Below are 20,766 nucleotides of genomic sequence, written 5' to 3'. Positions count from 1 at the left end.
AAGTAAGCTGCACCAGCATGACACTGTATCATTAAATACTTCAGAAGGTACTACCTAACTCAAAAGGAGGTAATCTTAGATGACCAAAATACCATTATCACATGAAGAACATTAACAGTAATGCCTTAACTTCCCCTAAGTGTATGTGTTAGATGCTCAGTCGTGTCCAACTCTTTGCTACCCCATTGACTGTAGCCCGCCAGGCTCCTCTAGTCCATGGGATTCTCCAGGCAAGAACACTGGAGTGGGTTGCTATTTCCTTCTTCAGGAAATCTCCCCTAAAATCTGGCCCAAATTCAAATGTACCTAATTATCCCCCAATTTCTGGTACAGAATTTATGCATGGCATTTGGCTGTTATCCCTTTAGTAGGGCAATAAGAAAGAAAATATTAAGAAAATAATAGATGGTATATGAAACTGGCAAAAATTGTAATGAAGACACACTTGGATTTGTAAAACACTGAACTAACCAAAAACCTGAGGAGAATAGGGGATAAGTAATCTAAATAATTAATAAAGAAAAAAAAACCTCTGCTATTAAACTAAACTTACACTTCCAGAATGCAAAGCTATAAGGAAAACATTTAATACCTACTCTTTTTTGATTAGGCCTTGAAAAAGGACAGTCAAAAGGTCACTGTCAGAAGAGAGAGGTATATGCCAAAATGTGCTTCATTAAAAATTTCAAAGCTACAAATAAAATAATTAATTTAAAAATTTTTTTCAGAGTTTATACATGTCCAAAATAACTAGCTCATCTCTTTTATTGAATAGGCACCAAGTCAGGTGCTCCAATGCATCATCTCATTAAATCATAACTGACATTTCTACAAAAAAAATAGACATGGTGATTTCAGTTTAATGGTAAAAATATTTAAATTGTTTTAGAAAAAATTATTACATTATGGTTTGTTACAACAAAGATGTGGATATATCATGCATTACAATTTATTATATCATAGCTTCTAAAGCCCAATATTGTGTTATAATCCTCTTCCTCAAGCACCCATGTGTATGCACTTCCTCTCTCTCACAAACTACACACACACACACACACACACACACACACACACAATATTGAATACTGTCCTCTAATACGAGTGCCTTAACAAAAAGGCACCAGGAAATAACTTACTAATAAGAATGCTTCTTTACAGAATAGTGAAGTGAAGTAGCTCAGTCGTGTCTGACTCTGCGACCCCGTGGAATATAGCCTACCAGGCTCCTTCCTCCATGGGATTTTCCAGGCAAGAATACTGGAGTGGGTTGCCATTTCCTTCTCCAGGGGATCTTCCCAACCGAGGGATTGAACCCAGGTCTCCCACATTGTAGGCAGACACTTTAACCTCTGAACCACCAGGGAAGCCATGTTTCTAAAATGTGTGAGTTAATTTAATAAGACTGAAAATTTTAAATATGCCAGAAAAACTTGCTATTAAAATGAATGTCACTCTTTAAACAAATAACATGCTATGAACATCTGCAATTCATACTCAGAAAGCAAGAATGGTCAATATTAGAAAATCAGTTATTATAATTTATCATATTAAAAGGTCAAAGAAAAATCACTATTTCCATTAATGCTGAAAAGATACTGAATAAAATTTAAAAATCTATACTCGATAAATTTCTTTATCAATGTAATAAATATATAAGACAGTATCATATTGGAGAGATAATGAAGTATTCCTCCAAAACATATCCACTGTCACCAGTATTTTTTAACATCATCAAGGAAGTACTAAAGCTGATAAAAACAGACCATAGAAAAATTTCAGATATAGAAATTAGCAAGGAGGGAATAGAATTTAAATGATCATTATTTGCCAATACAGCATTACTTGACCAGAAAACCCAAGATAATAACTAAGAGCTATTATGAACAAAATGAGAACTCGTAAGGTGGCTAGGTACAAAATTAATACATAAAAATCAATAGCTATCTTGTATTTAAAAAATCAAAAACTATCTTGTATTTTAAAAATAGTCAATTAGAAAGGGTAACAAGATTCTATTTACAATAGCACCCTAAAAATAGCATATCCAGGAATTAATTTAACAGAAAGTTAACATCCTTCAGTACACATTGCTCATAGTCTATAGTCTACACACTTACATTCAATACAAGACTTTAAATGGATGATAATGTTTATATTACAAAAATATTTATAAACAAAATGTGTTTGGATTTGCTTCAAAATAATTCAGCCGTGGCGGGGCTAGGGACAATGTGTAGGGATATAAATGAAACCTGAGGAGTCATGAGGAATTACTGTCATGGTAATGGGTGAGCACTGCTCTTGATTTTTCATATGATTTAAATTTTCCACAATAAAGAAACTTGAAGTAATAAAACATATTTAAAAAATGGAAGATACATCTGTTCTTTGGTATAAGCCTCAGTTTATTATAAGAATGCCATTCTATACCCTAAAAGCTCCAATAAAATTACAAGATCTTTTAAGAACTAAACAGCTCATTCTAAAAAACATGTGGAGAACTTCCCTGGCAGTCCTGTGGTTAAGAATCTACTTTTCCAATGCAGGGGGTGCAGGTTTGATCCCTGGTTGGGGAACTAAGGGCCCACAAGCCGTGTGGCACAACCAGAAAGAAAACAAAATAATAATAATAAATAAAATCTATGTGGAAAAATAAGCACAACTAACCGTGAAAATTCTGAAAAGGAAAATAAGGGAGTACTAGTTAAGAAAGAGAGAAAGAACAAGTGTTGGTCAGAATGTGGAGAAACTGGAACTCTCAAAACATTGCTGGTAAGAATGTAAAATGATGCAGCCACTTTTGAAAGCAAATAGAAAGTTCCTCAAAAAATTAAACAGTATTATCATATGACTCAACAATTCCACTCCTGGGTATATATCCAAGAGAAGAGAGAACACAGATTCAAATACCTTTATTCAAATCTTCATAGCAGGACTGTTTATACTGTATACAAGAGGTACGCCTTAGATTCAAAGATATAAATAAATAGAAAGTAAAAGGAAGGAAGACGATAAACCATGAAAATGATAGCCGAACAAAAGTGAAGTGGTTATATTATATTACAATCACAAAAAAAGGTTTTAACATAAACATTGTTACTGAAAGAAAATAAAGATACTGTATAATGATGAAAGGGTCAATGTATCACGAAAATATAATAATTTTAAACATGTATATACACACACTTGACAACAGAGCCTGAAAATACACTAAGTAGTAAGTAATATTTCTTGGTAATAATGAAAGCAGCAGACAATTCAACAGTAACAGTTGGAGTCCTCATTATTACACTTTCAATAATAAAATAATCAAGCAGAAGATCAACAAGGAAACAGAAGCCTTGAATAGCACTACAAACCAAGCAGACCTAACAGATATCTACAGATGTCGTCACACAACAATAGTGGAATACACATTCTTCTCAAGAGCATACAGAACAATTTTCAGGACAGATCATATGTTAGGCATAAATATAAAAGGACTGAAATCATATAAACTGTATTCTCTGATCACAATGGAACAAAACAGAAATCTTAATAACAGCGGTAAATTTAGGAAATTCACAGCCCAGTATACGCTTTTGGGCAATACTGAATGACAGTGGGATAGCTGGAAAGATGCGATGGCAGTGCAGGAGACAGTCTGATGGGCAACAGCTCAGGCATGCCCAAGAGGAAACCTACTCTCTTCCAACTGGGACAGGTTTAACACAGCAAGGATCTCTGACAAATGCACTTCATGTCATTAAAAACAATAGCTAACTGGGTAAAATACATTCTTTTCTGAATCCTCAGTTCCACAAAATAATCATAAGGAATTAGTGAAAAACAGGCTGACATAATAGGGCTAGTTAAGACTCTCTAAGATGCACAGAATTTAGACAGCAAATGATTTCAAGTGATATGTATTCCATAAGTCTTTGAAAATGGGAATACTGTACTGTAGAGGCCACTTGCCTTTTGCCTCCTCTGTCCTCTCCTACATTCCAAAGCAAAATTGAAAGACAGTTCCACAGGCTAAATGAGCTTAAGTGAAATAAATGTTACAAAGTTAACCGAATTAAAATTGTCAAAGGTAAAAATGAAGCTGAGTATTAAGAGAGATCTAGCTTTCTGACAGATAAAAAGTTATGATGTGATCTTTTTTAAAGGTATCATAAATCAGTGGGGAAAGTAAGAATTTTATTATCTGATCCTGGAATAGTGTCAGCTATTAAAAACAACACAAGAAGAGACCCTTACACCACTTACCAAAATTAAAACAGTAGATGATTTTAAGGATTTAAGTATAAAGACAGACAAAAAACTAGAAGGAAAAAACAGTAAATGTCTCACTGAACTCAGGATGGAGAATTTTCTAAACAAAAAAAAAAACAAAACAGGGCTTCCCTAGTGACTCAGTGGTAAAGAATCACCTGCCAGTGCAGGGGACGTGGGTTGGATATCTGATCCTGGAAGATCCCACATGCGGAGAAGCAACTAAGTGCGTGCGCTACAGCTACTGAGCCTGCGCCCTAGAGCCCGGGAGCTGCGGCCACTGAGCCTGCGCCCTAGAGGCCGGGAGCTGCGGCCACTGAGCCTGCGCCCTAGAGCCCGGGAGCTGCGGCCACTGAGCCTGCGCCCGAGGGCCCGGGAGCTGCGGCCACTGAGCCTGCGCCCGAGGGCCCGGGAGCTGCGGCCACTGAGCCTGCGCCCTAGAGCCCGGGAGCTGCGGCCACTGAGCCTGCGCCCGAGGGCCCGGGAGCTGCGGCCACTGAGCCTGCGCCCTAGAGCCCGGGAGCTGCGGCCACTGAGCCTGCGCCCTAGAGCCCGGGAGCTGCGGCCACTGAGCCTGCGCCCGAGGGCCCGGGAGCTGCGGCCACTGAGCCTGCGCCCTAGAGCCCGGGAGCTGCGGCCACCGAGCCTGCGCCCGAGGGCCCGGGAGCTGCGGCCACTGAGCCTGCGCCCTAGAGGCCGGGAGCTGCGGCCACTGAGCCTGCGCCCTAGAGGCCGGGAGCTGCGGCCACTGAGCCTGCGCCCTAGAACCCGGGAGCTGCGGCCACTGAGCCTGCGCCCGAGGGCCCGGGAGCTGCGGCCACTGAGCCTGCGCCCTAGAGCCCGGGAGCTGCAGCTACGGGAGCCCGGGAGCTGCAGCTACGGAAGCCCGCCTACCCCAGAGCCTGTGCTCTGCAACAAGAGCAGCTCCTGCAGTGAGAAGCCCGTGCACCACGCACAGACAGTGGCCCCACTCACTGCAACTAGAGAAAAGCCCACAGAGCAACCAAGACCCACAGTACAGTCATAAATAAAGAAATCTTTACTTATTTAAAAACACAACAAAACTCACAAACATTGATAACAATACACTTTAAGGCACAACTGAACAATATTTGCACACTGTATACCAATAAGCAAAAACGATGACTTAATTACACTGAGATGAGAAGGGCAATGGGAGAGGGAAGGGGGTGTGAGAACTTTATCCTTACTTCCCCTGGCAAGAAGTCAATAGAAAATGTCTAAAACTGACATTCAAGAAAACAGCATTACAAGAGTGCTGTTTAAAAACAAAGAACTCTAACTTCCAGAAGAAATGACTAAATATGGTTGAACGGCTGAAGATGGTTGCCTCTAGGGCACAGGAATGAAGGACGGATAACCACAACACTACAGCTATTGAGCAATGACCACTAAACAAAAACGTGCAAGTCATTCGTAGTCACAGAAATACAAAGTAAAGTAAGAGGGATCCACTCTTCTGTCTACTACATTAGCAAGATAAAAAGTAAGGATGAGGCCGTGATTTCCCTGGTGGTCCAGTGGCTGGGATTCTGTACTCCCAATGCAGGGGGGGCTGGGGTTTGATCCCTGGTCGGGTAAGTAAATCACACAAGCCCAAGTAAGACTCGGTGCAGACAAATAAATAAATAAGGGTGAGGAAGCAAGTCTGAGCAAGCTCTGGGAGCTGGCGATGGGCAGGGAAGCCTGGCTGGCGTGCTGCAGTCCCTGGGATCGCAAGGAGTCAGACAGGACTGAGCCACTGAACTGAACTAAAGAAGCAAGTGGATGCTCAAGGACTCTCATACTCTGCCCAAGAGTACAAACTGGTACTACCTTTTGAAACATTTTTTACCATATATTTCACAAGTCAGAGAAGAAGAATTAATGTTTATGCCCCAGTATACTCCTCTAATAATCTATCCTATGAGAAATAATTACCCATGTGTACACAAATTTTTAAGTAGCAGGATTACTTGTAATAGCAAAAAAGTTAGGAACATCTTAAATGTTAAGCAACAAAGACAAACGAAATTCCACCAGTCTTTAAAGGTCACATTTCAAAGAATTAATATGGGGAAAGGTTCACAACATATTTTAAATGTAGAAAGCAAGATACAAAATTATACAGATAACATCTTTTTATTTAAATAGAACAAATACACATGTAGGGGGAAAAAAGAGTGGAAGGAAATACAAACTTTTAATGCTAGTTATCTTTGGAGTGAAATTTACATAGTATATCATGCCTGAACTTTTCTGTATTCTTCAAAACCTGTACAATAAACGTGTTACTCTAGAAAACACTCTTTTTCTTATTATTTAAATAACAAGAAATGAGGGAAAAAACAACAAAAGAAATGTAAAATTGTAGCCATTGGTGGCCTGTGTGACATTGCCTACAGCAATGTCCAGTAGGATAGGAGGCCTTCCTCATTAGGTGATGAGGGTATCACTTTTCCTTCAAAAGCAGCAAGGCCGGGGGCAACTGTGCCTCCCTTAGCGCTAGACTCTGTTCAGCTGCCCTTTCTAGTGCAGCAAAACTACCCCTGTGCAGTCTGCTTTTATCGTCTCCCATCTGTCAGCTGAGAAAACCAAGACAAAGACTACTTGCCCGGTGGAAAAGTCGGGATTTGAACCAAAGCATTCTGCCCCCAGAGCTTCTTTTCCTAAGACTTCTTTCTTGCATGATCCCTAAGATCTCTTTTAAACAACAATGGGGGCCCTGTCCAATTAACATATTTAGATTGTTTCCTCAACCACAAAGTAGCCCCTGTTTGCTCATCTATAAAAGAAGAAAGTTAGCCTCAGGCAGTGATTCCTAAACTTTTCCTGCACACTGGCATCCCTCCAGAGATTGTTAAAAAGTTCTCATGCTTGCCTCCCACCCAGACGCTGTGTGTTAATAGGTGGGATGTGGTCTGGGCATGGAATTTTTAAAAGCTCTTCCAGTGATTCCAACACACAGCAAAGTTGGGAAACCACTGGTCTAAAGTCAAGTGACCTGCTGAAGGAGGGGAGAGATGAGAGGCTTCAGAATACTCATAAAACATGTAAGCCTAACATTCTGTATACAATTTCAAAGTTCACAAGCCCCTAAAAGGAATACTGGGACCTCAACTTAAAACCCCTGAACTTGGTGACTTCAAAGGCCACCTGCTACTCTGAAATGTTATTCTCCAGTTGAAGAACTACACAATGGTCCTACTACACTAGGGCTTCCCCGGTGGCTCGGATAGTAAACAATCTGCTTGCAATGCGGGAGACTCAGGTTTGATTCCTGGATCAGGAAGATTCCCTGGAGAAGTGAATGGCCAGGCACTCCTGTAATCTTGCCTGGAGAATCCCATGGACAAAGGAGCCCGGTGGGCTCCAGTCTTGGGAAACTGTAGGTTAAGCAAGTCAGAATCTCTCAGGAACTTTAAAACTCAGAATGTTATTGGCATCCTTATCATCTTAAAGAGTACCATTTCCTTCTACGTCAGGATGTTTGGGAAAATTAGATGAGGTCACACTACAACATTTAAGTCTTTTCAGTGACTCCGATTATAAACACTTAAAAAGGCATTTAGAGGTCCAGGTTTATAAGAACTTAATGTGTACTCTTTTCAATACCCTTTCTTTAAAAGAAGTTTTCTTCTTGAGGAAAATATAAGGGAGTATAGCATAAGGCTTAAGCGTACAGACTGTGGAGCCAATACGCCTGGACCTGAATCCTGGCTCCACTTCCCCACGCAACAGCCATGTGACTTTGGGCAAGTCCTTTAACCTCATGTGCTTCAGTCCCCTCCCTCGTAAGAAGGCAAAGAAGCCTTACATCACAGGCAAGTACGTAAAGCACTTTAAGTAGTGTCTGACTCACAGTAAGCAGTATATAAATGTTGGCTGTTATTACTCATTCCTGAAGAAAATAAATTTTCAATCACTGTGAAAATGAAGATCACCACACTGGTCTTTTGAAAAGGTACCGCACAGCTGTATGTTTAGGAATATTTCAGCTGGTAATTCTAACTACAATTTGAATACAGCTTATACTATGTAAGTTTTATAGCACTTAGTACAGATCTTTATATGTTATAAGAATTTAACAGGTATGTGCTGGTTCCATCCAAATAAATGAGAAGACTGGAAGGTGTGAAGTGGCTGTGCTCCAAGCTGTATGCCAGGCTGAAACACTAGCCCTGACACTTCCTGCGTCCTCTTGGGCAAGGTAACATCTATCTCTGTTTCTTCATCTGTAAAATTCCATCAGTAACAGTACTTATCTCTCAGGGTTCATGTAAAGTTACTTTGTATGTATTAACTACTTAGGAATTTACCTGGTACGTAGTAAGTACTGAGTATCAATATTTCATACTAATATCTTCTTGCATGTTTTTCGTATAGCCTTCAAATCTGAGCTGTTTATTATGCTATTTTACAAGGCACAAGTACCAAGTTTTAACCATATTCTTTTGCTTTGGTTGTGTATCACAGACATAACTTGGAACTGAAATAGACACAGGCACAAACAACGTATTTTAGGAGAGTCAAGGCACTTAACTGCAAGATAACACGGTGATGTTCTACTATGTCAGATTGTAAAACAACCTAGAAAGTGGTAGTCTTGATGATAACTACTTATTTCATTTTGCTCTGAAATTTTTAGAAGCTGGAAAAATACATATAATTTGCCCCTGATCAATGTTCTGTAACAAGATTTATTGCTAACCAACATGCTATGCTAAACTGAAATCAAGACATTACACAATTTTTCAATAAAGAGATGATTTTATATAAGTTGGTATAAATGCTCTGTGAGGATGTACTTGTTGGCATCTTGTTGTATTTCAGTACCTGGTGGAAAATAAGTTGGAAGGGAGGTTTACAGAGGGTCAGAACTCATCAGATGAGAAGATTATCTTTTTTTATCAGCTCTAGAAAGCACATTTACAGGCGGATAACAAACAGTTATTCTTTAACAACTGAAAAGGTCAGTATTGCCAGGGCATGCCAACTAATTGCAGCTATTGCAGAATATTCTACTAAAACACTATGGAATGAAAGGAAATGAAGGTTCAATGCCTTTGTGAATCTTGATGTGATTTTTTTTTCCTCCTCAGTTTTGACTAAGAATTGAAAGAACATAATAGACATTCACCTGCATATTTTTCTTTTTTTCTCCCAACTTTATTGAGGTATAATTGACATATAACATTGTGACCAAGATATTATTCTTTTTTAGTCAGTTTCTTTATTGGCCTATTTAAGAGTTCTCTAACTGAGGATTCAGATTTAAATAACAGACATAAAACTCTTCAGACGTTATTTAAGTCTTCAAAATATCAACAAAGAGTCTCCCATATTAAGCTGTCATATATTTTCCTGCACCCTGTGAGTACTTAAATGAAGGAGCCTTATCTACAACTTTAAATGTACTCTGTTAGAAAACATTTTGGATACTCAGACTCCTATTGTTAAAACTCTCAAACTATTACTGCCAAACCCATTCTTCAGTTCTTTGACTCGGAAGTAAAGAAACTCTAAGTGGAAGTGGGGGGCAGCCCCTGTTCCTGCCCTCATGGAAATGATTCAGGAGGTACCATCACACCTAGAACTCAAGCCGTCTGACTCCCAGCCTTCACTCCTTTCTAAGCAGACTTAAACCATGTTATTACACTACAGCACCAAAATCTTCAAAGATTTGCCACCTCTAATGTAAAAGTTGATTTAAGTGGGGATATTGAAACCACTGCGTGGCAAGCACAATAATGCCACCCCCTCTCCCAAGGTCCATTTCCTAATGCCAAGAATTTGTCAATCTGTCACCCTTACATGGCAAAATGACCTTTATGGCTGTGATTAAGTTAAAGACTTTGAGATGGGGAGATTATCCTGGATTATCTAAGTGGCCCCAACCTAACCACATGAATCCTTGAAAAGCTGCCCAGGCTGCTGGTCGAGGAAAGATGTGACTATGGTAAAATGGTCAGAGTGATGAGATGTTGCTGACTCTGAAGGTGAAGGGAGGGGCCGTTAGTCAGGAAATGCAAGCAGCCTGGAGAAGTGGGAAATGAAGGAACAGATTCTCCCCCAGAGTCCCAAGAAAGGAACACAGAACTACTGACACCTTGACCTCAATCTTATGGGACCCATGTTGGGCTTCCAACCAAAAGAACTGTAAGGCAATAAATTTGCAGTGTTTCTTTTTTTTTGAACATGGGTCACGCTTTTTTTTTTTCCAATTTGCAGTGTTTCAAGCTACTAAATTTGTGGTAATCTGTCACAGCAAATAATGGAAAACTAATATACACTGGATGAAAAGTTATTCACATGGTCTCAGAGGATCATGAGACACTGCGCAAGTTACTTATTCACTACAAAAGGAAAAAGGTGTCTTGATAAAGAGACGTCTGGCAGACACCACCTTAAGCAACTAATCAAATAAGCACTGCCAGTAATAAGACCACCTTAAAGGATATGACCAGAAAAAGGAAATATACAACATGGCCCACGTAGTATTCTATCAAAAATACTGACTCTGAACTTAATCATAAGGACATAATCAGACTAATTAACAGTGTGGGACATCCTACAAAAATAACTGGGCAAAAAAAAAAAAAAAAAAAACTGGGCAAAACTGTTGAAAAATGTCACTGACAGGAGAAGTAAAAAAAGATGGAAAATGGGTCTCTATTAAAGGAGACATGATAACCAAGTGTGATGCAAGATGCTTAACTGGTTTCCAACTCAAAAACAAAAGCTATAAACGACATTTTGGGGCCATCTGAAGCAATACAGACTGTCTATTAGATGTAATACTCTTGTTTCACTGTTGAATTTCTACACGAGATAATACCATTGTGGTTACACTAGAGAATGTTCCTTGATATATAATTATTATAATTTAACATGTTTGCTATTATTTTCAAATAGTTCAGCCATAAGTATGAATATGTGTGTATACACACACACACACAAATACGGGAAAGAGAAAGAACAAATGTGGGAAAATGTTAACAAGTGATGAGTCTAGATGAAAGAAATACAGCACTTACTGTATTACTCTTTCAACTTATCTGCAGTATTGCAATTTCATAAATTACAAAGTTAAGGGGGAAACGTCTTCCTGGCTCCCACTGAGTCTGAATGCATGTATGCTCAGGTGTGTCCTTACTCTTTGTGACCCCACGGACTGTAGCCTGCCAGGCCCCTCTGTCCATGGGATTCTCCAGGCAAGAATACTGGAGTGGGTTGCCATTTTCTCCTCCAGGGGATCTTCCTGACCCAGGGACTGAGCTGGGTCTCTTGCTTCTCCCACCTTGGCAGGGAGGTTCCTTATCACTGTGCCACCTGAGAAGCAGCAGGCTCCCCACACTGCCTACCTTCCCCAGCCTCCCCATGCCTGGCCAGCACTGTAGCTGCAATAGCTCATATTCTTCAAACTGCTGACTCTTCCACTAGTGGACTTTGCATTCTGCTGCTTCACTCACATCCCAAGGCTCAACAGCTGCAGGTGGATTTCAATATAAGGTAGAAGCTCCTACATGGCATTAAAATACCAGTTTGGGAAACAAGCTGATCAAATATCAAACTGGAATCATCATTCCATGTCTTTAAAACTGGATTTTAATTTGCGAACTCTTTGCTTCTCTTACTACCGTTTCTCTTACCCAGTATAACCCTTACTCTCCGTTTGTTGAAATTCATCATTCTCATTTATGATCTGAGACAGTCACAAGCATGGCAGTCAACCATGGACAAAACTCAGGACATCAGAAAGTACTATAGACACGTTCAAGTGTCGCCTCTGGCTTGCAGCCCACATCACTGTATCACAGACAGCCCAGACCAAGGCTCACCTCCTTCCTGCAGGCCTCATTGCTTTCCATGTGGCAGCTTACCGACATCAAAGAAGATGGAAGACATTATCTAAATTTACCAGGCTAGTCCCATTCCATCCCGTGAACTGTGGAAGAGTCACTAATATCTCAATTACCAATTCTGCAATACCTTTTTCTGCATGCTAAGATTTTGTAATGCTAAAAAAGAAGAGCGGGGGAGGGTGTACTAGACTAACAGATGGAGGATTAAGAACAAAAGACCTCCCTGACAGGAGGAACAAGAGCTAAAATGTTTGTACACCTACTATAATAGCACAGAGGAACAAAAATTGAACTTGTAAATAAAATTAAGTTGCTCTTCTGAAACGCCTGTCTAACTACAGACAGGAAAAGGCCCAGCGTGGTTTCTATGTATGCTTATGCTGTTTTTAATAGAAAGGACACAATCAAGCCAAAACAAACATCTGTTAACCAGTTAAGTTTGTTAATGAAACAAAATTGCAGCTGGTTTTATCAAAGATCAAAAGTGAAGCAAATTACAGAAAGGATGTATGAACAAAGCTGGTTTCTACAAAATAATGGCTAAAGAATTCTAAACCCACTTGTCAAATTAACACAAATCCTTCCTGGATTTTGCTTAGACCACTGATTAGTATTTATTTTGTATCTTTGAAGAAATCAGCCTCACAGTTTAATATTCACTCTAAAATTCTGCCTGTATAGTCCATTTTGCAGAGTTTTCAATATATTATATTTCACCAAACAAAAAAAGTTACATTCTAATTAATACTCTGCTAATTAAAAGGTTCACTTATAAAAGGAAAAACAACAGTATACTGTCTGCAACTCCTAGAGACTTCTCTGGGAAAGCAGTCTAGTCCAAAGTATAAGCCTGATAACAGTGACTAGCATTTCACAAGGCTGACTGCCAGACCTCCTCCTTTTACTTGTATAAACCCCCATCACTACCTGAAGACAGTGAGATAAGGGAACCCACACACAAACAAAAACACACTTTCCTCATGGCCTGCTAACTCAAAATGTCACAAATTACATGGATGACTCATTTGCGAACTTTAATTTAGTGAGCTAATTGATGTTTATGTACTTAGAAACATTAATAGATTGGAGAAATCAAAGTACTTAAGTATGCTGATTCACATTTGAAATGCTAGTGTAACCAGAGAAGACCCATTAAACTGTAGTTTAATGTATAGGCCAGAAAAATTAAGTTTATAAACAATACTCAAAGTCATGAATTTTCCAATCAAAATTTGCTATTGCAGTGATAAAACAATCACATGCATTCTTTTTATATTACCATGTACAAAGATAAAATACATAAAAAGAATGTAAACTTTTGTTCTGAGATACATTAAAATGTACTATTTATTAAATAAAGTTTGAAAGGAAAGGATGAATAAAAATCTCTGTCATCCAAGATACAGTCAGAATAAATCAGCAAACAGCACTTAACTGTTAAACAACGTCAAAGCTATAAAAATCTAGATTTTTCTTAGCACTGAAAGAAATATAGCTGTTATAATCCAAATAGGTATAAGGAATACAATAGCAAATTCCTGAAAGTTGCTCAAAACATCCAAAATTAGTCAAGAAACCACAAAACTGCACCCTTAGCATCCTCAATGCTTGAAAGAAAATACCATTAGGAAATTAGAGAACACTCTCTTATGTATCATGTCAAGGTCAGGAAAAGGCAGCTACAATATCAAACTCATCTAAGATCCAAAGAGTTAAAAGGAGTATTTCACACTCATTTTAAGAATCCAAAATCTTCTAATGTTTATATTTTACCTGAAATGTATTTCATTAGAAGTGTACACAAGTCCCACCTAAATATAAGCTCAAAAGTGGAACATACTTACTCCAGCGAGTGCAAGAAAGACGCAGGTGTTCTTCATTCTGTCCTTCCCTTGACCTAACTAACTAGTCTCAGACAATTCCTGGGCTCTCAACATCACCTCAGTAACTAGTACTATCTGCTCACAAAAGCAGCTCATGTTATTTTAAAGAACTTCTGAAGCTTAAACACAGGAACAACATAATAACAATCCTTTTCCCTCCCTGACCCTGGAAAAGCACATATGGATTCACCTAGTCATTCACATTACAGAACAGGTTTCTGTCTGACTTCAGTCATTCTAAAACCAACTTTGATCCATACCAATTCCAAAATTCAGGTTACATGTAGGAGTATATTTTGGTGTCTTTAGGGCTTTTTCCAACTTTCAGTTGAGTGCACACAGCTAAGCAGTCTGAGAAATGTGACATCTGCAATACAAAGGAGACCAATTCAAAGGAGGACGGAGAAGGACAACAGACAGGACATTTGGACTCTATAATAAAAGATACACACATTTCCGTCAAAAAGATCCAGAGCTGTCCGCAACCATGGACAGTTCTACAGCTGAGAAACTTCTGCAAGCCTGCCACATCAAAGAACAATATGGACTAGTGAATGGTCCTTCACAAAGCACAGGCGATTGAAAAAATCCCAGAGAGGGATGAGGAGGGCAGGGAGAAAACTGAAGAAAAGAAAAAATTAAGCTGTGTAAATTATGGCACTTACATGACACAGGAAATTGATATAGGATATATATTAACCTTCTATTTATGAAAACTCAAAAAAAAAAAGGAAACAGATCTAATAGGGAGTCAGATTTGTTCTTCCCTATTACACTTCCTTTAAAAAAAAATTCTTCTATTTAAGGAACTATTTCATAGTAATAACCAATAACCATAAATAAAATATCTCCCTAAAAGGAGTGAGGGGCAAACAGAATAAACAACTGAATAGGCCAAGAGCACAAAAAGTGATTTTTTAATAAAGTTTTATCTCTCAGCCCCATTTCTGATCATCTATGCTCCTTTTGAAACTCATTTTTATTTTTTTCTTTTTGACAGTATCACTGGTGTGGTAATTATGTTTGAAGCTTTTTCAGGGGATTATAATACAGTTATTTCATTTCTTCAAAAAAAAAACATCAAAAGCCCTACCTGATATTAGAAGTGTCTCCCTTTCCAGCTACAGCTGCCAAAAATGAGAGCTCCCATTATAATAATATGTACTGCACTAGAAACATACCAAGATTTGACACCTAATAAATTTTAGGAAGATATTACCAATAAAGTGAAATACCGAGGAATCTGTTTAAAACTGAACCAAACTGATTTTATAAAAATGCTAAAGCCCAAATGTTCAAATAGAATCTTAATGCTACAAAATGCATACTGATAACTAAAGTCTCTCTTAGAATATTTGACTTTTCCAAAGTCCTCATAATCTGACCTAATTGAGCTTTCCCATTTTTAATGAGAAACTCTAACACTATCCTTTAGGAGTTCCCTCACCAAGTCAAAGATAAACTTTTATCTTCAGTGGTTTAATTCATTTCCATATCACCTCACCAAAGAGAGCTTTCTTAAATAAATACAAAGAAGTTATGCTAAGGAGTCAGTATGGTAATATCCAATTTGAATTCTAGACTATCAGAAGATGTGCTATTACATTTTAGAAAGGAAGGAGCCCTTCTATTTTAACTTGCATTGTATTCCTCCTAGCAGTCAAGCATAGGAATGATGATGATGTTAAATCTAATTAGATACAGATTTACTATTTTCCCTACTGCTTTCCCATATTGCTAATATTATAAATAGTACCTGCTTTACAAACTGTAATAAGCTCATTGCAGCTACCAAATTTAAAATACCAAAAATCTATTAGTTGGGGGGGGGGGGGAGAAACTGCTTCAAAGCATTTGAGGAACTGAAAGATACTTTTATTGTTAATGAAAAGCCACACCTGTTGACCAGTATACAGCCCAGTGGTAAAGAGGTCTAGAGTCAGATTGTCTCAAAATCTTGGTTTCACTGTTCACCAGCTCTGTAAGTGACCTTGGATAAACTGCTTAGGTTTTGAGCCTCAGTTTTTCATCTATAAAAGGACAATAATCTATGGCCCTCACAGTTATTGTGATAATGAGACAATAAATGTGAAGCACTTGGAATAGTGCCAGCATTTAACACTTAAGAAATGTTATTACTTTCACTATTTTTATTTTCTTTTTACAATTAAATGAAATAGATCAACAAAAGTAACTAGAGTAACAGCTTCTTAAAAGATACTGGTCGGCTAAATTGTAATTGAATGACTTCATCTCTGTATAGTGGCCCTTTATATCATAAATGTCCTTCTACAATGTGAATTCTTCAGACGTCTAGCACAAGAACAATGATAATCTGCCTTTCAAATATATTAGAGCAAGTCCTATATACATGAAGCTATAGTAGAACTAGTCTACATACAGATCCAAGTTCAACAGCTGAAACAAAAACAATGGAAAAGAAACTACACACACACACACACACACACACACACACACACACACATAGGTTTTTGTATAACAAACTCAAAAATATTTTCTACAGTATAAAAATGTTCACAAAGGCTCTTTGACACTTTAGATGTCTTTGAGAATCTGATAAAAATTACAGACCCTGACCCTAGGAAAACATGTGGATACAAACGACTGTTCTATTTAAGGAAATTTGTTAGCCTACCTACCCCAAACTCATTCATGGACCCAGGATAAGAATTTCTATTACACTGACTTGGAAAGTTCACAGGGTTTTAAACTATTTACCCCTTGTAATCTCAAAGGGCAATATAGTCTAATGTAGTTCTTATTACATTTTTCAAAGAAAAATGCCATTGTAATATACAATGGAAACAATACAGTACATTCTGGTCAAAGTGACTCGATCTGATTTTCATTTATGTTTATTTGTCCTCTTTTAAGAATTAGATTATGACTACTCAACACAATTCCCAAATTTCATCAAATAAAAATTATAGGACACATTTTCTCAGCATTCCTTGTTATCAGATGATGCTAACTGGACAATTTAAAGAATAGCATCAAAAGAGCAAGAACAATTTGCATGCTAAGCAATAAATCACTCTGTTCTCAATTCTAGACACCTCCAGACAGGAGTCTTCCCTTAGACTAAAAATACTTTTGTATAGATGCTGTATGAAAAAAATATGATAAGAATGGCAAAAATAACGATGAGCAAGGTTAAAGAGAAGGATAGGAAAGGGACTGCGGAAAATCTGTAATGATTCCTTTACCACAAGTTAAGATATTCCCCTGGATCACAAAATTATTAAAACATGCTATTAAATTGCCTAAAGCTGCCTGAATTAGTCCACGTACCTGATAATTATAAAGCTTTAATATATTAATGCCTTAGAGTAATGTATATATTTTTAAAACAAAGACATCCAAAACCATCAAGAAATGGCTCTATATTCCCTTAAGGAATTTCCTTATGGAGTAAGCTTTTATAAAAATATTCAATGAGGAACAGAAGTACTCAATGTGGCTGTGTCAGAAACAGAAATTAGGCTTTAAGTCACCTGCTGTATTTTCTTGAAACAAATGTTATTAAAAAGAAAATTTCATAGGTTTACTTACTTCTTTCTTTATGCCCACATTTCTCACAAAGAACTGGGGGTTGGCTACACACAAACACAAATACCACCAAAGGATAAAATAAATGTTGAGGAAAATTAATAAAATAGAAATACAGTTAAAAAATAAATGCAGGGTTTAGATTAGTCCATGGAAAAGCAAATCACCTGGTCCCACTTAGTTTGCAAGAGCTGAGCCTCTATCAGCTTAACACAATGAGGGAAGCAGGGGCTAGCAAGGACAATAATATCCAAAGAGGAAAAACAAGTCCTCAGGAGCACAGTTTTTCCTGACACTGCTTCTATCACTTCTGAAAATGCAGTTTGCTCATACAACAACCACCCTGTCTATCAACAATGGCTAACAGTTTACAAGATGTAAAGTTATTAATAACTGACATCAATACATCCACTCCCTCAAGGGATAGACAGATAAATGGGAGGGCTGAAACCATTATAAACAATTAGTTGCTGCTCTATTTTGGGTTTAGTTTGGGTGGTAACTTCAATAGCTTTGAAATAAAACAAAGGATAACCCTATATAACCAGAGATTTTAAATTGCAGCAGTAACTTTAGGAGAAATCTGCCATAAATGTATAACTATCCTGGAAATAACAGAAAGCCCAGAGAAACCAACGATTAAAAGATAGATACAGGCGAGACAAAATAAATATTCACTTTCACCAGATGAGAAAAGTGAACAAGTAATAAATGACTTTAAATTGAAACAGGCAGGATTTAGGTCACATACTGAAACAGTTCCAGTAATGCACAAGCTATCAGTATTAAAATAATTAGTCTTAAGATTCTTCTCGGAAACAACAATAAAGAGGAAAATAAATCAATTATACCTCATAAAGCTAAAAAAAAAAAAAAGGAATAATTTAAAAAGATAAAAGCATGCAATGGCCTTTCTTGGATTTTTGAAATAAATAAATGATCATGCCTTGAGGAAAGAATGAAGTTATCTATCCTGGGCCCTTCAAGCACCCACACATTAGCAATTAAGAGTTCAAAAAACAAATCACATAATCATCACATTAAATTCTTAGTCAACCAATGAGGAAGCCCTCAATACGTTGTAGAACAATATAGAGCAATTTATATTGTAAAATAATATATATATCTTAAAATATACAAGACTGCTCAGAGGCAAAACATTTGATTTTATCACACTTAACCCAGAACTTGCGTCTGTGTAAAACTTAACTGAAACCATACAAGTCAAATGGACAATATTTAGAAAGCACTGACATTTCTCCCTGCACTTACCTGATCTTTCTCATGGGGTAGAAGGCTGACAGGTGGGAGCGAAGATGGGAAAGCACTGGGGTACTCGGGAGCCCCTTTGCCATCTAAGCCTCCATAATTGACCCTGTACTGAGGTCCGTCTTTCAGTAACCTCCCATTGTTCACCGCGCGTTTGGCCCCCAGTCGCAGCCGCTGCTGAAAGGCTGGGTTGGTGGTGGTGCTTGTGAGATCACTTTGACTTCTGAGATACTTCTCAATGTTCTTCAGGGAGGAGCCATTTGGCTCCTCCAGTCCTTCAATTGCTCTCCTTAGAAGTTTATTCCAATCCACGTTGCGCAGATCATTGCATGATCCTCTAGACCCCTTGGTTGACTTAGGAAAAGTGCCTGGTTTAACGGATGAAAAGCGCCCAGGATTGTCTGGGTCCTTATAGGAGGCAAGGCCTTTGTTGGTGACTTTGAGAACTGAGCCATCCTGAACGCTGAGTTCCAGCTGTTCAGAGACTGTCTTCTTATCCAACCCATGGGAAGTGCTGACGGCATGGCAGATTCTCTCTTCAGAGGGCCTTTGCTTTTGCTTTTTTATTTTTTGTATAGCTTCAAGAATCCACTCTGTATAAAGTGGGTTTGCAAGTTTTACCATGGTTGACAAATGACTTCTTCAGTACAAAAGTTACCCATAGAGGTTCTCCTTGTATTTAACAGAACTTGCACATTTAAGTCACTTACAATTCAACAAATGGGCAGACTATCCCAGACCATATTAAGCAACATCTCACAAATATCCATCCTTTAGAGATCAAAAAGAGGATGAACAGGCAAAGTTGATAGTTGTCTTATTTGACCAACAGGAAAAACTGCATTCGAATGAAGAACATCTTTAACCAGGAAATCAAGACCTTAAAAGATAAAAAAGAGGGAAATCTCTTAATAATCAAACTTCTAAATATAAAGTAAAAGACTATTTTTCAAATGCAAAATGACCACAGAAATAATGGCAAGCAGGTATTATATAACAAAGCCACAATGATTATATTTTCCAGCCAGAAATTGGGTCACAGTCTGAAAAGGAATTTCTTTTAGGATTTTTCATTTGCTATTTATATGAGTAGTTTATGGGGCATTTAAGAGATCATATCTAAGTTATCAATATTTATTTAATGGATAGCCTTCATTGAAATTAATAAAATTACATGTTAGTGGTTCAAGATATGTATCTACCATAAACATAAAATCAACACCAAAATAAATCTATGGTGCAAAAAATTTGATGGAGGGGATCTCCCTGGTGGTCCAGTGGCTAAGACTCCATGCTCCTAATGCAGGAGGCCTAGGTTTGATGCCTGGTCAGCAAACTAGATACCACATGCTGCAACTATAAGATCCCAAAGGCCATAGCTAAGACCCAGCACAGCCAAATAAATAAATATTTTTTTTAAAAAAGGAAAAAACTCTGATGGGAGTACATTAAACGTAAAAAGAATCTTAAAAAAAGAAGAGCAATAGTCCTGACTTTTCTATTTCAGCTAAACATTCTATGTATTTCTCAAGTCTCACACATAAGAAAATTTCCCACTGAGCCTCTGCTACAGAATCATGTTCCCCCGCCCTTTGGAGAGGTTCTGTAACGCTCTCATCCACAGGTTGGAAGGAAACTGAAACTAATGTGGTAACATAACCCATCACCTTTTGAATAATGGAGCCCTCTAGGTGTCTCTACCCGCTTAGTTCATGAAACTGCTCAATTTGAGCAAGGTTTGTACACATCCTATTCCAGGTAGACACTGATACTGCTTTCTGAGAACCTCCTGATATACACAAAAATCCCCTAGATCTCCAATCTGGTATTGAGAACACCTGCCAAGAGCACCGGCCAAAGCACCGGGCCTGGGAGTTGAGTCAGATCTGGGCTCTAATCTTGCTCTTCACAGATAAAATCCA

At 38.1% G+C, this 20,766-nt stretch overlaps 1 protein-coding gene across 6 annotated transcripts in view; it reads right to left on the bottom strand.

Annotated features, from left to right (window-relative positions):
* The window catches only part of KAT6B (lysine acetyltransferase 6B), a 180,413-nt gene that overhangs the window by 145,515 nt on the left and 14,132 nt on the right, over nt 1-20,766 (bottom strand). For all 6 annotated transcript variants that reach the window (XM_070470879.1, XM_070470877.1, XM_020888918.2 and 3 more), the window contains exon 3: nt 18,848-19,724. In XM_070470879.1, the coding sequence (XP_070326980.1) occupies nt 18,848-19,468 (621 nt within the window). In that variant the 5' untranslated portion in view covers nt 19,469-19,724. The remainder of the gene's footprint in view (nt 1-18,847; nt 19,725-20,766) is intronic.

Source organism: Odocoileus virginianus, chromosome 7 (assembly GCF_023699985.2).
Source record: "Odocoileus virginianus isolate 20LAN1187 ecotype Illinois chromosome 7, Ovbor_1.2, whole genome shotgun sequence".
NCBI classification, from domain to species: Eukaryota; Metazoa; Chordata; class Mammalia; order Artiodactyla; family Cervidae; genus Odocoileus; species Odocoileus virginianus.
Note: the sequence above shows the minus strand (reverse complement) of the source record. Positions and strands in the feature narration are given on the sequence as shown.